Genomic DNA, 17083 nt, shown 5'->3' on the forward strand with positions numbered 1-17083 from the left:
CCATTTACACTCACATATACACATAATATAAAGAGATGAAGGTGTATACACATATGTGTGTATACCTATATCTATGAATTACACAAGTACTGGGGGTAGCTAGGTGGTGCAGTGGTTAGAGCTCTGGACCTGGAGTTAGGAAGACCTGAGTTCAAATTTTACCTCAGGCACTTACTAGCTGTGTTACACTGGACAAGTCACTTACCCTGTTTCTTTCTGTTTCTTTATCTGTAAAATGAGCTGGAGAAGGAAATGGCAGAGTACTCCAGTATCTTTGCCAAGAAGTCCACAAATGGTGTCACCAAGAGTTGGACGTGACCAAAAACAACTGAACAGCACAAGTACCCAAACCCTGCCCCTACTTACCTGCATCCACCTTCACTAAGAGAATGGAACCCTGTCAGACAGCGATCACATTTCCAGCCAGTCACACTGGGTTTACACTTGCAGGTGCCTGAGCTGTCACACTGCAGGCTAAGGGATCCTGGGGGGGTAGAACGAGGAGAGAGCAACATGAAGATGGGCTTGAGGGATGGGGAACGGGGAGAGTAGGAGCAGGAAGAGATGATGGAGAATAGGGAAGAGTCATTGCAGGAAAGCAGGGGGAATGGGAGGCAGTGTGGTATATTGGGAAGAGTGTGGGATTTGGAGTCAGGAAATCGGGTTTGAATGCCGACTGCTGATTACATGGCCTTGGGCAAGTCCCTTCATTTTCTGAGCCTCAGTTTCCTTACTTAGAAAATTCTGGGGTTTGACTATATGCCCTCAGAGGCCTCTTCTAAGTATCCAACTAGGATCCTATTACCATGTCCTGAGCTGGACTGGAAGAACCTCACTCCCAGACAACTCAACATCTCTTGGACTGAGTGTCCTAAGCCCTTTTCTCCCAGCTACCCTAGGAGTAGGTAGCACAAGTCCGATTATCTCCTGACTTGTCCTCTTACCCCCACCCCACCAGCTGTTTCTGCGTACCTGCTGGGTGGCAATCACAGGGCTGGCATGGCCGCTGCTGGTCCCAGCGGTAGAAGTTCTCTTGGCATCGCTCGCAGTGGGGTCCGGCAGTGTGGCCCCGGCAGTTCTGGCAGTGACCCCCATGACCAGTGCTCCGATACAACTCCCAGTCATAGAAACATTCTTCAGAGAGGCCACTGCAATTGCAGGCTAGGGGAAACCATCAATATTATGAAATTGAATGATGTAAACATAATGTATAATATGAGGACATAATATATAAAATATATAACACATTCTATATTGCAATGAAATATAGCATATTTAATATATTGATACAAAATGATCATAAGCTATATAACAATACTATAATATTATTGTCATCTAAAATAAAATTATATTATATTTTGCTGCTGCTGTTCAGTAGTTTCCAATTCTTCACACCCTCCTAGATCATAGCATGCCAGGCCCTTCTATCCTCTACTATTTCTCAAAGTCTGTCCAAGCTCATGTTCATTGTTTCCATGATACTGTCCATTCATTTCATCCTCTGTCTTCCCCTTCTCCTTTTGCCTTCAAACTTTCCCAACATCAGGGTCTTTTCGAATGAGTCTCATCCTCTCATTATGTGACCAAAGTAGTTAAGCTTCAGCTTCACTATTTGACCTTCCAGGGAATAGTTTGAATTAATTTCTTTAAGTACTGACTGATCTGATCTCCCTGCTGTCCATGGGACTCTCAAGTCTTCTCCAGCCCCACAATTTGAAAGTTCAATTCTGTGGCGCTCAGCTTTCCATATAGTATGACTCTCACAGGCATACATTGCTACTGGAAAAACTATAGCTTCGATCCCATAGACCTTTGTTGGCCAGGTGATGTCTCTACTTACAATTACATAAGTAATAATAAACTACGATAGACCTCCACATAGCCTTTTAGAGTGTAGAGTGCTTTATTTTCTTTTTCAAGCCTCTCAACAACCTCATCAGGCAAGTACTATGAGTACTATTATTCCTATTTCACAGATGAGAAAACTGAAGCTTGTCGAGTTTGTTTTTAAAAATCTCTTCCTAAAAATTTTCATTGATAAATTTTGTTTTTACATAACTTTCATTCCCAAATATTCCTGGAGAGTTTAAGTGACTTGCCCATTGTCACAGAACGAAAACCTCTTTCTAAAAACTTTCATTGATATACTTTGGTTTCACATCACCTTTATTCCCAAATATTCCCAGAGAGATTAAATGATTTGGCCATTGTCACAGAGCTAGTAAATATTGAAGATGGGATTTGAACTCAGGTCTTCCTGGGGCAGTACTATCTCTACTATGGCAATGCTATCTCTTGAGAAGATTGTTCAGGAATTTGAAAGGGGATAGTTGTTGGAAGGTTGGGGATGGGGGAAAAGGAGCCTGGGCCTCTTGGTGACAGCCTGAAATCATCTTCCTTTCATGGGGAGGAGCAGTATGATATGGTAGAAAGATGAACTGCATAGCGAGACACCTGGGCTCTGGTACCTGTCCTGTCCTAGGTGACCTTGGGCAAGGGACTTGGCCTCTCCAGGATTATTTCCTCTTCTACTACTAGGAACAGGACCAAATGTTCTCTAAGGTCCCCAGCAGTGTTAAAATGTCTGTTTCTATGACTACATTCTCTCCCTAGAGCCTTGTAGGCCCTATCTCACTCAGACTCAGTTCCCCCAAGTTGCATATCTGTGCCCATTTCATACATGGGAATATCAAGGCACAGAGAAGCAGCTAATTCAGATTATCATAATCTCCTTTAAGGGAGACATCTGATTTTATTAATCTTTCTGTCCCCCATGATATCTTACATGTGGTAAGTGCCCACTAACTATTTACTGAATAAATGAATCATTGTGTGGCCCTGGCATCAGAGTCAGAAGGCCTCACTGTGGGTACAGCCTTAAGGAAGTCCTATAACTTCTCTGGACCTCAGTTTTCTCTTCTGTAAAATGGTAGGGAAGAGCATCAGATTGATCTCTGTACAAATCCATTCTACTTGTAACATCCTATGGTCCTTTGCAGAGATGCCACAAAACAAACCCCAGGCATCTCTGGTTGGTTCCACCCTATTTTCTTTACTTGACTTGGACCCAGGTAACTGACTGATTGACTATGCTTTTGCTCACAAGCTCTTTTATTTTCATGACTTCTAGCTGGAGGCCAGAGGGAACAGAGGATCCCAGCACTTTGGAAGGATGTGTGGGGGAGATACGATATGGACATAAGACAAGGTAGGGCGGACCAGACAAACAAGAGAGCCAGCCAAAGTGCTCTAGAAAAATTGGAGGAGAGGACACTACCAAACTGGGGTGGGGGTGGGGGGAACAGAGTCATGGAAGGCTTCGTGGAGGAGGCAGCATCTGGACTGACTCAAAGGAAGAGGAGGATTTTTCAGTGAAGACAAGGAGCACATTCCAGGCATGGCAGACAGCCTAAACAAACGTGCACGGCCAGGAGATGATGTGCAGAGCTCCGGGAGCAGCTTAGCTAGCAGGCCAGTTTGGCTGGATGTTAAAATGTGTAAAGAGAAATATGATTTCATATGCTTAAAATGGATGAAACAAGTTTGGAAAGGCAGGTTGATGCCAGCTTACGGCTGCACTTGAGATTTCAGGTCCTTTTGTCTCTTTAACAGGGAAGCTGGGCCTGGGCGGGGATGGCTGGGCTTCAAAATTCTGATCATGTTCCAAGTGGGCCTCCTCCCTTTCTTTCTTCTTTGATAATAATAATAATAACTCACATTTATATGGAGGCTTACGGTTTGCAGAACAATTTACATACATTATCCCTTTTGATCCTCATAACAACCATGGGAAGTAGGTGCTATCATTAGGACCATTTTTACAGATCACTTAACCTAGAAGTCAAGCGACTTGGCCCGAGGCAGATGGGGAGTCAGTGCTGGAGGCTAGATTTGACTTTTGCACTAGTCACACGAAAATATTTCACTCTTCCATTCTTCTCTGGAACCTGCTCTCCAGACCCCTTTTCCCACAATTCACTGTAACCTTCTTTTCCTGGAATATTCCTTTGACATCAGGATCCAGGAACTTTCTCTGGCTGGGAGATCCGTTTACCCGGCAGCTTCTTCCTCTGATCTCTTCTGCATAGGTTCCCAAAGTGGGTGATACCAGCCCCTGGGGACGCTGGTGAAATGGGAAGACTGGCAGTAGCAACCTCGGGGACAATCAGGGGGCGTTGAATAAAAATAAAGGAGCCGTGGAAGCATAAGGAAAGAAGAGAAGAAAATTTAGAAAAATTGTTTGTACTTCTTTCATTTGTTGTGTAATAGAGTTAAAGTTGTAGCAATTACATTATTTTCCAAATAAAGACACAGAATGCAAGTTACAACTGATTAGTGGTCAAGTCCTCAGACAGGTCTTAACAAGCAACTGTTGGCAGGCGAGGTTGTCAGGTGTTGCCGGGAGGTCCAGTATGCATCAGCAGGAGGATGTTTGTGTAATGACTTGTTTACAATATGATGCTATACAATAATGAAACGATATTACATCATCAAAATTTCAATGCAGGAAAACCCCACAAATTCATTATATTTAAAATGCGTCATTTAAAAATTGTATATTTTTGAAATTACGCAAATTAAAAAAATAAAAACATTGAAGAGTTAAAGAAAATAGATTTCTCAGGGGGGTGCTGAGTAATTTTATTTTTTGAAAAGGGGGCAGATAGTAAGCCAAATAAGTTCGGGAACCTCTGATTTAAAGGAAAGGTCCAGGTCAGTCATGTTCACGCCTTCATTCCTCTCTAGGCTACACTTCCAAGTTTTCATATTTCTTTCTCCATGGTGGAATTTCCCCTGTGTGGGATTTTCTTTTCTTCTTCCCCTCTTTCAGCTTCTTTTAATATGATGTCTCCCCCTGTTAGATTATGAGCCCCTTGGGGGCAGGAACTATTTTATTTCTAGTGCAAAGCACAGTACTTAATTAATACTTGTCAATGACATGTCTTCAATGGTTCTATGAGTTCATTGATATGATTACTGCACTCTGTGCTGTGGATTCTATTCCATCCACATCTCAGCCTGTTTCACCTCTGTTCACGTCCTGCCATGAATCCTTCCATGGCTATGTAAAGATGCATCCAAAATGCCAAGGGAAGGCCTTCCTCCCAAGGTCTCAATGTTGCACAGATATCAGTGCTATGTTCACTGAGATCCTGAGCTGCTGACACATGACCAGCCCATCTCCTTTTCCCATGATATATCTATATGTTGTCTTCTATGATACTTCTTATGATCAAGTCACCATTGGATAACAATCTGTAGCCTATTTGATGGAAATGTTATTTCCTGGGTCACCTGAAATTTGGTTCTTTGGAGATTGTGGTGTGGATTTGCTTCAGCAAACATTCATTAAATATCTACTATCCATCAGGCACCATGCTTGGCCATGGGGTTATAAACATATTCACCTCCAATACTTCCTATGTTACTTTGGACAAATCACCTCATTTTTCTCACTTGTGAAATGAAATGGTTGGACTAGATGTCCTATGAAGTTCCTTCCAGGTCTAGATCTATGTTCCTGTGATCCTTGGAGTACAGTGCCTACCTTCAGGGAGTTTTCATTCTACTGGATTAAGGAAGGGTAGGGTGAAAAGCCAGGCTGAGGTGTTCATGTTATCCTTGTTCTTTGTCCTTTGCTTTTGAAGAGGACCATGACCTCGGGAAGAGATACCATGAAAGTGAATTGGATTTAAGTGAGGCAGCACTGGTACAAAGTCACCAGCCTCACTTTCTCCTCTGAAGCCATCTGGGTCCAGTGGCCAGATACAGATTAGGATGACGGGAGATGACCCAAGATGCATGTTATCCTAGAGGCAATAGGGAGCTACTATAGGGCTTTGAGCAGAGGAGGGGCATAGTTGGGCTTTTGCATTGGGAAGATGATTTTGGCAGCTGTGGGAAGGTAGACTTGAGACATAAGCAAATGAAGATAAGGAGACTATTACAATAGTCTGAATGAGAGGTCATGAAGGCCTACATGAGGGAGGAGACATTGTGAAGGGAGAGAAAAGAATGGAAATGAGATGTGCTGGGTACATAGAATCAACAGGACTTGCAGAGATGCAGCTGGTTCCTGTCCACTTGGCAATTGCTCAATGACCCAGTTGGGGCACGAAATTCAGAGCAGGGCTATACAGGAAGAAGGTGGGAGAACTCCCTTAAGGAGGCCCCACAATGGAGACCAGCAGGAGCCTGTTAGGGCAAGGCCATGGTTCTGCAGGGCTGTCACCCCGTGCTGGGGAACACAGTGTTCTGCCATCCTTCTCCCAGAGCTGGAGTCCACTGCAGGCCAAGCCCAGGGAGACAGCCTGGCTCAGGAGTCCTGTCTGCTGAGGAGTTTTTCTGCTCGGCATCCACAGCCCAACAACAGCTGGATAGCTGGATAAGCAGGATAGGCTTAAACACAAACTGATGGTTGTCTGGCTAGAGGAAAAGGGCAGAGCTGGAAAGGGGGAGGTGGGTGGATGGTGGCAGCAGGGATCCTCACGCTATGCTTGGGGCAGACAGGGGATGAAGCTGCTGCTGATTGGCCAGTACTTTTCCCCTGCTGGCCCTGTCTCTCTGGGAGAGTGAGCCATCCTTGCTTCCTTTGTGTTTCTGAGGTTACATTGGGAAAACCACAGCATGGACCCAGACTCAGAAATGAGGGGGTGAAGGGTGAACATCAAAGCACGGCCACAGGCCTATTGGGAAAGATTGAGTGTGGAGGTTTAATCCTTCTTCCTTTGATTACCAGCTGGGACTTGAATGGTTAAATCCAAATAAGGAACTACAAAGCTTCTCCTTAATTTCTGACTTGCCTCCTATCCCTCAATGAAGTTGATCACTGACACGCATCACAGACTCTGAGACTTGGTCAGGACCTCAGAGGCCAGCGAGGACAAACCAGGACTTGGCATCCCTTCTGTGGCATGGCAGCCTAGTACAGGGTCATACAACCTCTGGGTGGAAGAGGGGGCCACCATCTTGCAAGGCAGCCTATTCTGTGGTGGGGTAGTTCTATATCAAACTGAAATCTTTCTCCTGGAAGCTTCTTTCCATCGTTCTAAATTTTCCCCTCTGAGGCCAAACTGAACAAGCCCGATCCTTCTTCTGCCCTTCAAATGCTTGAAAACAGCAATTGTCTCTTTCCTAAGTTTTCTCTTTGTCAGTATAAATATCCCAAGTCCTTTCATTTGATCCTCATGGGCATGGTCTCCAAATCTTTCAATGTCTTTGTAACTCTGTTTGGATGCTCTCCAGCTTGTTAATGTTTTTTCTTTTTAAAAATAATTTTAGTTGATTATCCTTTATTTTTACCCACCCCCCCACCCACAGAGAGCTATCTCTCATAACAATGAATAAAAAAGGGAACAAAAACAATTCAGCAAAACTAGCCTAAATACATACATAAATATATATATATATATATAATTCGACATTATATGCAGAGTTTCACACTCATAGTTCAGCAAAACTAAGTAATATATATTTTTAAAAATCCAACATTATATGTACAGTTCCATACCCATAGTCTGCAGAGAAGAGTGAAAGGGGTCTGCTGATATGCCTTCTTTGGGAACAAGCTTGTCATTATAATTTTTCTGCATTCATTTTTTATTGTTTTGTTGTTCTTTTCATTTAAATTGTTGTAGTCATTGTACATATTGTTTTCTGGCTCTGTTTATTATGTTGTTGTTAAGTCGTGTCCAACCCTTTGTGACCCCATTTGAGGTTTTCTTGGCAAAGATACTGGAGTGGGTTTGCCATTTCCTTCTTCAGCTCGTTTTTACAGATGAGGAAACTGAAGCAAACAGGGTTAAGTGATTTGCCCAGGGTCACACAGCTAGGAAATAAATGTCTGAGGCCAGATTTGAACTCAGGAAGATGAATATTCCTGACTCTGGGACCAGCTGTGTGCCTCCTAGCTGCCTATTTCTTTATTGTACTTTATATACATTCATACGTATATTTATCTTTTCATGCTCTCTGTATTCATCCATTTTTACAGCAAAGTAATATTCCATTACATTCATGTATCACAATCTGTTAAGTCATTCCCCAACTGATGGGGAATCAATGTTCTTTTTAAAATGTCTTTCCCAGACCAGTTGGTAAATAAACATTTATTAAGTACCTACTATGTGCTAGACACTGTACTAGGCACTGGGGATACAAAAGGAGATAAAAGACAGTTCCTGCCCTTATGGAGTTTACAATCTAATGAGGAAGACAACAAGTCAACACATATTTGCAAACAAGCTACATGAAGGACAAATAAAAAATAAGAAACAGAAGGCACTGGAATTGAGAAAGGTTGTGAAAGCTTTCCTGCAGAAGATGGGATTTTAGTCTTGGCTTCAAGGAAGTTAAGGAAGCCAGGATACAGAGATGAGGGAGAGCATTCCAGGCACAGGAGATAGCCAGAGAAAATGCCAGGAGCCAAGAGATAGAGTATTGTTTGTGGAAGTCAATGGGATTGGATTGAAGAGGACATATGAGGAGGAGAGGGAGTTTAGTGTAAGAAGACTGGAAAGGGGGCAGGGCCTAGGTTATGAAGGGCTCTGAATGCCAAACATAGGATTTTTATTTGATCCTTGAAACAATAGGAAGCCCCTGGAGTTTATTGAGTAGGAGGAGAGGTGACATGGTTGGACCTGTGCTTTAGGAAATCATTCTGATGACTGAATGGGGGATGGACCGGAGTGGGAAAGAGACAGGTTTCTGTGAGTGTGAGGCGATTAGGGACTGCACCAGGGTGGTAGCAATGTCAGAAGAGAGAAGGGGGCATATTCTAGAGATTCTGCAAAGGTGAAATCCATAGGCCTTGGCAACAGATTGGATTTGTATGGTAGGTGAAAGAGAGTGAGGAGTCAAGGATGTGAGCTAGGGGACTGGGGAGATAGTGTTGTCCTTGACATAACAGGGAAGTTAGGAAGAAGGGAGGGTTTAAAGAGAAAGATAATGAGTTCAGTTTTAGACACGTCAAGTTTAAGACGTCTACTGGAATCTACTTCAAGATATCTGAAAGGCAGTTCAAGACATGTAATTGGAGGCAAGATGGGTAGATTTGAGAATCATACCTATAGAGATGGTAATTAAATCCACAGGAACTGGTGGGCCACCAAGGGAAGAAGAATAGAAGGAAAAGAGAAGAGGAGTCAGGGCAGAATCCTGAGGGACACCTACAGGTAGAAGGAGTTGAGGATTGAGGATCCAGTAACAGACTGAGAAGGAGTCTCACACCAGGAGAGTGGTGCTGGGGAAAATCCCAGGGATAAGAGAGACTGAAGGAGAAAGAAGGGATCAACAGCATCAAAGGCTGCAGAGAGGTCAAGGCAAATGAGGATTGAGAAAAGACCATTGGATTTGGCAACCAAGAGACAATTGGTGACTGTGGAGAGAGAAATTTTGGTGGAATGATGAGGTCAGAAGTCAGATTATAAGGAGTTAAGGAGAGAGTGAGAGAAGATAAAAGTGGAGGCATCTGTAGTAGATGGCCCTTTTGAAGAGTTTAGTCACAAAGGGCAGAAGAGATCTGGGACAACAGTCCTATATGGCAGGATCAAATGAGGGGTTTTTTGAGAATGTGGGAAACATGGATATAATTGATAGAGCTGAAATGACAGAAGGGGCAACATGCTGGAGGAGACAGGATGTGCAAGTAGAAGGATTGGCCTTGGAAAAGATTAAGGTCCTTCTTCATGTGAGACAGGGATGAAAGAGGAAATAGCGGCAAAGAGGGGAGAAGAGGGAACTCATGATGAAGGACTTCAGACTAGACTTGAGGTAGGGGATATGAAGCTTCTTAAAGGCCACAGCCAGAAGAACTGTAGAATTTTAGAGCTGAAAGGGATCTTAAGGGGAAGCCTCCAGATATGGGAAATAGTCTACCCTGATCATTTTCCCAATGAGGAAACTGAAGCATGGACTGACATGTCTTGCCCAAGTTAGACAGCTGCCCTTGGAGCCCAGAAGCCACTATTAACTCCCCAGAGGAGGTCTTTTGAGCCTTTCACTGGGCAGCATGGTATGGTAGGAAGAACCAGTGCGTTTCAAGCCAGAAGAACTAAGTTTGAACTCTGCCTCTACTACTACCTTTGTGAGGTCAGGCCAGTTGCTTGACTCCTCTGGATCTCAGTTTCCTTACAAATAAAATAAGGGAGTTGAACTCAATGACTTTTTAGGTCCCTCCCAGCTCTAAATTTATAATCCTTTAATTTCCAAGGTCTCTTTTGGTAAAATCCTATGATATTAAGGCCTACCCAAGAGCCACCTGCCAGCAAAGATATTCTGTCCTTTTTTCTCTCAATTGGAGCTTCATTGAGAACTCAGGCAACAAGCTAACTTTCCCAACCCTGTCTGTGCCTCCATGGCATCTCCCAACATGCACAGCAGCAGAAACAGACATTTGTCGGCTCACCATCTTCCTTCCCCACCTTCACCCCACTCCCCCAACTCCAAGGCTGATTCCTCCCTAAGATACTTACGTAGACATTCATTGGCAGCCTCTGCTGTTCCCCGAGCCCAGGGCCGGTCTTGGTAGAAGGGTAGGCACTTCTCACAGTCAGTTCCTGTGGTGTTGTGCTGGCAGCTGCAGACCAGCTGGCCTCCTTCATCGACACATTCACTAGCATGCCCATTACACTTACACCTGGAGGGAAAAACAAGGGGGTGAGACTGGTTGGAAGCCCCCTAAGCCAGTAGGCAGCATCATGTAGTGGATAGAATAGTTAGGATGAATTGAGTTTGAATTCTGCCTCAGATATTTACTTCTTGTTTGACTGGGAAAAATATTTATCTTTTCTGGGCTGTATTTTTTTCATTTGCACAATCAGAGTATAGACTTGATGATCTCTATGGTCTCTTTCAGTTCTGAATCTATGACCCTAGGAGTAACTGAAAACCTGGCAAATGAAGGGTTAAAACAACCAGGAACCACAGAGCCATAGATCTAGACCATCTTGGGCAATTGTCTCATTTTACATAGAAGGAAACAGGTTCCTAGATATGAAGTGACTTACCCAGGGTCACAAGGATAGTAAATGTCAGAAGTAGGACTCAAACTAGGTCTTCTCTCTCCAAACCTGGAACTATGCCTATGATTCTAAACCCTTTGTACCAGAGACAATAGCCTAGATTCTATACCTAGTGTACATAATACTACTGAATTCCTCCCAAGCTCCCAAAGGTAGCAGCTAGCCCCAGTAAACTCTACTTTTTTCTAGATGGAAATAAAAATTCAGGCCATAACTAAGCAGGACCAAAGACAGCAGCTATACCAGATACTGCCCTCCCTACCCCTGTCCCCAGGAAGTAGGCCCTTGTCCCTTTGAATTAGCTCCCGCCCCACTCTTACTACCATCACATTTTCCTTGAGGGCCTGGATAGTGTCTTTCCTAGTTCTGTTAGGTCTCTCAGTCCCTATCTGCCCTCTTCTTTCCTTCCATAGAACTGATTAAATTCTCCCGTCCTCACTTTGTGCTCAATAAATACTGATGACCAGTTAAACGTAGGGTCATTTTCATTTCAATGGAACTGGGTTGGGGTTGGGGTTGGAAAAGGGTGGTAGAGAGACATTATTCTATGGTTTAGTTCTTTAAATCTGTAGAGGGGCATACATCAAGGCAATTCCTTGGATGAAAACAAGACATAAAATCTCTCAATATGCTGCTTTTATCTCCATATAACAACAAGGCTTAGTCAAAAGCCAACTTTGTCTATTTCATGGTTGGACATCAGGCTGGTCATGGCGAGAGGGATGGATTCCCTGCAGGGAGCCACAGGGCGCCTCCTAGTGGAACCACCTGTCTAGGGCCTATAAGCACCTCTCTCTAAAGCCAGCTGCTGATCTGAGGGTGGTCTGACCTGATGTAAATTGAATCCAGATGTTCTCTGCCTCAAAACCCCTAAAGTGAAGGGGGGAGGAAGAGCAACTGGAGACCTCTGGTCTCCCCTACCCCACCAGGCTGTTCTCCCTCTCCATGGAGGCTTCAAAGTGAAGACTGAGTGGGGATGAAGCAGAAGACAGAGGAATGCAGCTGGTCTCACCCACCCCACTTTCAGAGTGTGCTGCTCTCTCCTTTCTCACCTTCATCCATATATTCTCGGGGAAGGGGGCAATGCCCTGTCTTGTATTGCTCTCTAATGGTTTGAGGTGGGCTCCTCTTGGTCTCCAATAAAAGTGTAAACTACTTAAAGAAAAAAACAAGTTTCCTTTATGTTCTACTTTATATTTTGTGCCCCATATCATGTCCAGCATAGTACCAGGTACATGGAGTTTGTGGATTGGCTTTCCTGGCTAAGGTACTAGAATGGCCCTGGGTTCTGGGCTGATGTGATCTTGGGTAAGGGAACAGGAAGAGACAGGAATGGCTGGCACCACTCTGCATCACCACTCCATTATAGCCCAACCTTTCTTCTTCAGTCCTCCCTTCTCCAAAATGGTCTTCAGCTCATGGACCAGTTGTTCAGGGGTTGAAAGACCTGTCCGTACTTCAAAATGATTGTACCCTCTGCCTCTCCCTAGAAGAGTCCCTACCAGCATCATCATCATCATCATCATTGAATCACAGATGGTTGGAACTGGAAAGGCCCTTGTATTATGGAATGTTAGAGGTGGAAGGGCCTTTAGAGATTAATCCAAACTCCTCATTTTACAGATGAGGAAACTGAGGCTCAGAGAGGAGAAAACTTCTTGCCCAAAGTCACCCAAGGCGTTAGTGGTAAAACCAGGACCAGAATCTAGTTCTTCAGACCCCCATCCTGTGCGCTTTCCTGTACTCCATGTTATAGTATCCTCTAGAATAATTCTGTGTCACGCAGGGAAGTTTTTCCATTCATTTTCAGCTATGTGGGGGCAGGGATGAGAAGTGTTCTTTCAGCAGCTTCCAAGCCCAGGCTAGGGAGTGTGCAAATTTAGGCAAAGTGGAAACAGATTGAGTTTCACAAGAGCTCATTGGAAAGAAAGCTGGGGCTACTAATTGGCAGGATCAGCTTCTTGCCAGTGGCTGGTCCGGCTGAGGCCTAGGAGAACCCAGACTGGAAATCAAAAGTGATTTAAGGCAAGTCATCCTACAGGGACTCCTGTGGCCTCCAATTGCAGCCCCAAATCTGTATGGACACTGGTCATTTTACAAGTCTCATGCCATCTCTATTTAATGATGGCATGTGGAGTACAGTATCAGAAAATGTGTCTCTGCCATTTGTCTACTATGTGACATAGGGCATATGCTTTCTCTCTTTGAGACTCAATTTCCTCATCTGCAATGTATGTGTGTGTTTGTAGGACTAGATGATATCTAAGGTATCTCTCCAATGTTCTATGCTCTATGTTCTCATGTCCTTTCCAGCTCTGATAACCTATAATTTAAGGTCCCCTTCAGCTCAGATATATTATATTCTCAGGTAGCTTCTAGATCTGCCACTCTGTGATTTAAGGACCTTTCTAGGCTGCACGTTCTATGTTCTCAGGTTTCCTTCAGCTCTGACATTCTCTATCATAAGGCCTTTCCCAGCTCAGACATTCTTTCCTGTTCTAACATCTGCTTCCATAATTCTTATTCTGCCTACTCGTGTTGAAGTTGGCATTTGGAGTTAAATATGGGAGTAGGGAGGAGAGACAAGAGGGAAGTCTGACTAAGTTCCAGAAATGTTGTTTTCCCTTCTTCTCTGTTCTCAGGGGAGGACTGTATAGGAAGGAGGAGTGATTTGAGGGAAGGGGGATCGATTGCCTGATCCTACTGGGCTGCCTGAGTTACTTGGGGCAGACTTGCTCCTCTAGAGGGGTCTAATAAGCCCTCCTCACATCCTGCTCTGTTCTATCCTGAGATCATTCCTAATAGGGTGGTCAAAAATCATTGTTTAATTTTCTTTAATGAGACTCTTTGCTCCCAGTTCTCTCCACCAGCTGCTCCCTCCCACCAGTCGCCTTCCATTCCGTCCCTCAGCTGCCTTGACTTCCTCCCTAGTCAATCAATAGTAGTCAGTTGTGCTTAGTGGAGGGACGAGACACCCTCACTTGCAGAAGTGCTGAGCAGGCAGAAACGGAAGAGGAAGGAGATGAAGGGAATGGGCCAAAGGGACTTGCTGAGAAGATCAAATCAATGAGATCAGAACAGACCGTTTCCCCTCATTATTTTTGCCAGCCCGCTAAGTGTTACTCTTTCATTTACCATCCAAGCATGTTACTGCTGGTAGGGGCCTTGGGCGTCATCTTGTCCAATTTCTTCTTTTTATAAATGGGGAAACTGAGTCTTAGGGGAAGTGACTTGACCAAGGTCATATAGCTAGACCTGGCAGAACTGGGCCTGGAGAGACCTGGATTTCTGACTCTTGGTCCGAATGATGACTAATGGCAATAGCGAGAAAGATGACTGGGCTTCTATCTTCCTTTTGTCAGGTTGTCAAAATTGGGGATGGGGAATTGGCTAAGCACACAAAAGCTACAGCACGATGGATAAGGTCCCTTCCAATATTACAATTCTAAGTAATAATGATAATAACTCATTTTTATTTTAAGATCTATTTAAGATTCACAAAATACTTTTCTCCCAGCCTCCCAGTGAGAGAACTAGTGAAAATATGATTATCCCTACTTTTCAGATGAACAAGCTAAAGCCCTGAGATGAGAAGTGATTTACCTGTAGCAAGCAGAAATCCCTTCTAATAGGGTTTCTAATTAGAGGGCATTTCCCAGCAGAGACAATATGTAATAGTGGATATAAGGTCAGCTTTGATATCATTCACGTCCTTCCTCTGACACAGGCTACCTGTGAGACCGTGGAGAGCAGGTAGTAAGTTATAGACGGGCTGTTGAGCTGCATGAATGGAAGGAGTTTCTACACTGGGAGTTCCTGATGAAATCCCAGATCTGGACCAAAGAGACTTCTATTTAATTATCATTGAGAAAGGAATGGAATTTAGCTCTTTGTTTTGGAATCTGAAGTCAAGCCTCAAGCCAGTTCAGCCTGTCTTTTTTTTTTATTAGCATATTAGTCATAGTGTGAAAGAAGACAGACCCAAAGGGAAAAAAGACACACACAGAAAGTGAAAAATAGAATGCTTTGATCTATCTGCATTCTGACTCCATCAGTTCTTTCTCTGGAGGTGGATGGCATTTTTCATCACGAGTCCTTTGGACTTGTCTTGATCATTGCATTGCTGAGAATAACTAAGTCATTCACAGCTGATCTTCTTACAATATTGCTGTTACTGTATACAATGTTTTCTTGGTTTTGCTCAATTCACTTTTCATCAGTTCATGTAAGTCTTTCCATTCAGCCTGACTTTCAAAAGCTATTGCAAGATGTCCCTTACATTCAGCTGTGGTGTGAGATTGCCCCTACCTCTTACCTCCCTCACTGTGGCATTAGAACCTACCAGCCACTTACCTGCCCCCCACAGAGAAGTCAGTGATGGCATAATAGTAGGACTGTAACACCTTGGGGTCCTTAAAGATGTCATCCCCGAAAGTATTGAGTCGGTTCAGGGAGATGAGTAGCTCTGTGCTGGTTACCCATTCCTGTGGGAGGGGAAGCGGGTCACACACATCAGTGGTCGTTAAGGCATTCACCCCCATCCCTTGGCCATCTCTCTCCCCCTAGACATTCTACATTACTTAGATGCTAGCCAGCTTTGGCTAAAGACATAAAGTCACAGAATCCTGTGACTTGAGAAGTTACCTACATCATCTCCCTACTTTTAAACAGTGGACTGACTATGAAGTTTTCTCTTTTCCATCTACTTCTCTGAGGTTCCTCAACCTGAGATTCATTATAAAATCATTGATTTAGCATTGGAGTGAATGTTAGAACCCTTCATTTTACAAATGAGTAAACTGAGGTTTCATAGAAGTTGGCTTGGCCAATGTCGCAAAGAAGGAACAGAAGCAAGATTTGAACCCAGGTTCTTTAAATCTGTATCCAATCAATCAACCTATTAGCAAGAATCGATTAAGTTCCTGCCATGAATCAAACAGTGCTCTAGGCACTGGAAATACAGAGACAAAACCAAAACAGTCTCTGCCCTCATGACACTCTTGCTTCCTGCCTTCACCCAGTCTGGTAGGAGGCTTGTGTTCTGCCCTTAGAAATTCCTCTTCCCTGCCAAAACCATTGTTCACCCTTGTTATGACCAATGGTTCCTAAACTCAGCAATATCTTCCTTGTCCATCACTCATGCTCTGGCTCAGGGGTGGGGAACCTGCAGCCTCAAGGCCACACGTGGCCCTCTAGGTCCTTAAGTGTGGCCCTGTGACAGAATTTGTTCTGTGACGTTTGGATTCAGTCAAAGGACTGTACTTGAGGACCTAGAGGGCCACATGTGGCCTCAGGCTGTAGGTTACCCACCCCTGGCTAACCTGACTTCACTTCCTTCACTACCTTGTCTTGAACCAATGTTCAATGGCCTTTTCCTTCACCTTGATCCCTCTTGACCTTCGGTCATTCCCATCATGCTGATCCCCTGGCACTCACAATCCTCCTCCTTTGTACCTACTTCCACATAGCAAAACATTGCTGGAGGTAGTTAAGATGTCCTGCTGACTAGTTCTACCACAAATTTAGGCAAGCTAACTCTAACTGAGCCCTTCTGACTGCATGGGGAAGTCTTTTACTCATCTCTAATTGACTCCTTTCAGATGCTGAGGCTCTTTTAAAACCCTTTTTTTCCTCCATTGACCAACTCTAGTTCTCTCCCCATCTGCCCTTAGCAGAATACTGTGACCCTGACTTGACTGAGGAGACAAAGACCATCCAATTTGAACTTCTTCCATTCTCCAAACATTCAGTTTAATAAATATTTATTAAGTACTTACTATGAATGGAAAAAAGACACTGTGATAGGCACTGAAGACATAGAGATGAAAAATGAAATAGCCTCAGGGCTCAAGAAGCTTATAGTCTAATGGGAGGGGGAGGTGATGGCAAGTACAGATAAAATGCAAGCTCTTTGAGGACAGGGATTGTTTCCTTCCTTCCTTCCTTCCTTCCTTCCTTCCTTCCTTCCTTCCTTCCTTCCTTCCTTCCTTCCTTCCTTCCTTCCTCCCTTCCTCCCTCCCTCCCTCTCTCTCTCTCTCTCTCTCTCTCTCTCTCTCTCTCTC

The 17083-nt window shown here is 44.0% G+C and overlaps 1 protein-coding gene across 1 annotated transcript in view; it reads right to left on the reverse strand.

Moving 5' to 3' along the window:
* The window catches only part of LAMC3 (laminin subunit gamma 3), an 87252-nt gene that overhangs the window by 49542 nt on the left and 20627 nt on the right, over nt 1-17083 (reverse strand). Inside the window, exons 3-6 of the mRNA XM_069069340.1 lie at nt 15375-15505; nt 10473-10636; nt 973-1161; nt 367-484 (exon numbers count right to left, since the gene is read on the reverse strand). Of these exons, the coding sequence (XP_068925441.1) occupies nt 367-484; nt 973-1161; nt 10473-10636; nt 15375-15505 (602 nt within the window). The remainder of the gene's footprint in view (nt 1-366; nt 485-972; nt 1162-10472; nt 10637-15374; nt 15506-17083) is intronic.

Source organism: Petaurus breviceps, unplaced genomic scaffold (assembly GCF_028583685.1).
Source record: "Petaurus breviceps papuanus isolate PSGF00001 unplaced genomic scaffold, PetGlider_PUasm1.0 90779, whole genome shotgun sequence".
NCBI lineage: Eukaryota > Metazoa > Chordata > Mammalia > Diprotodontia > Petauridae > Petaurus > Petaurus breviceps.